Source organism: Nematolebias whitei, chromosome 6 (genome assembly GCF_014905685.2).
Source record: "Nematolebias whitei isolate Nwh7 chromosome 6, NemWhi1, whole genome shotgun sequence".
Lineage (NCBI taxonomy): Eukaryota > Metazoa > Chordata > Actinopteri > Cyprinodontiformes > Rivulidae > Nematolebias > Nematolebias whitei.
The window spans coordinates 12,792,700-12,793,875 of record NC_056503.1 but is presented as its reverse complement, the minus strand read 5'-3'; the positions used below and the strand labels follow the sequence as shown (position 1 = coordinate 12,793,875).

At 39.2% G+C, this 1,176-nt stretch overlaps 1 protein-coding gene across 1 annotated transcript in view; it reads right to left on the bottom strand.

The window, feature by feature from the left end:
* Positions 1-1,176, bottom strand: part of LOC119411538 (transmembrane protein 255B) — a 17,178-nt gene that overhangs the window by 6,650 nt on the left and 9,352 nt on the right. Inside the window, exon 3 of the mRNA XM_037678491.1 lies at positions 848-937. Within this exon, the coding sequence (XP_037534419.1) occupies positions 848-937 (90 nt within the window). The remainder of the gene's footprint in view (positions 1-847; positions 938-1,176) is intronic.

Sequence of the window (1,176 nt, the reverse complement as noted above, 5' to 3'; positions counted from 1 at the left end):
CGGGGAAACTAAACAGCCACTGGCCAAAAGGATGGCCCAGCACAGAAGATCAAGTTTTAGCAGTTTTAGGAGTTATATTTTGTCATTTTTCAACAATGGACTCAGCATGAGCAGAAGATGAGACAGAAGACCATGGAGATAGTTTTTCCACACAAGGCAGCTGACGGCTCCATATAAGGTAAGAGAAATGCGTGGTTTTTTTTTGCCCTGTGCTTTACTCCACTTCTTGCTTGTGGAGCGGGGCCTGGTCTGTTTACATTCACACTGTACTCGAACCGCGCTGGAGTTCTATTGTACCGGACCGAGACCTAGGTTTTAGCCCGGGCCAAAGTTCGCCTATTTGTTCTGTGACAGAGTTCAATGGCACGTTCACACCTCCCTAAACGGACCGGACTTTCTAGGAAAACAAGCTAGAGTTCGATTAAAGCGGACTAAACAGGGCTGGTGTGAATGCACCCTAAGACTGAGTTTATTGCAGCTCCTCAGACTGAAAAAGTCTTTGGAATAAAAGACAAAATGTTTCAACAAGTTTTACATTTTTATTCATTTTATTTATATTTATTTAAAAAAAAATTTTCATTTTTTTTTTTTTGAATCCGTCCAGAGGATCAGACTTAACTTTGTTAGTTACCTGGATTATTGAGCATGCATCTGGATATGATAGCTTTTTTAAAGGGTATCTAGTTTTAATGTCATTACTAGCAGCAGGGTAAAACTGGCATAGTCTCCACCAGCTGGATCACAGTAAAACAGAACTGTGGTAAATTTACTGTTGATGCATCAGTTAATCTACAAAACCAACCATCTGCTGTGTTAAAGCTTTCACATGCAAGAAAAAGGAATTTACCATGTTTAGGGCGATACAGACTCCATCAATCAGCAGGCACAGAAAGGAGGTGATAATCCCAACACTCAGGAAAACAATGGCTGCTGTCAGCTGAAGGACAAAAAAAGGGAAAAACTATAAATGTGAGAGGTCTGGAACAAAGCCGGGGTTTAGATTTTAGATTTTTGGCATACATATGAGCCTTAAATAACTGTACTGTAGTTGGCATTTAACAGTCATCAGATACATACTAAATATTTATCTAAAAAAGTTAAATCTGGTCCTCTGGACATTCAAAAAAACCCAAAACAAAGCAAAACAACAAAAAATGTAGAAACGTTTCGTCTATC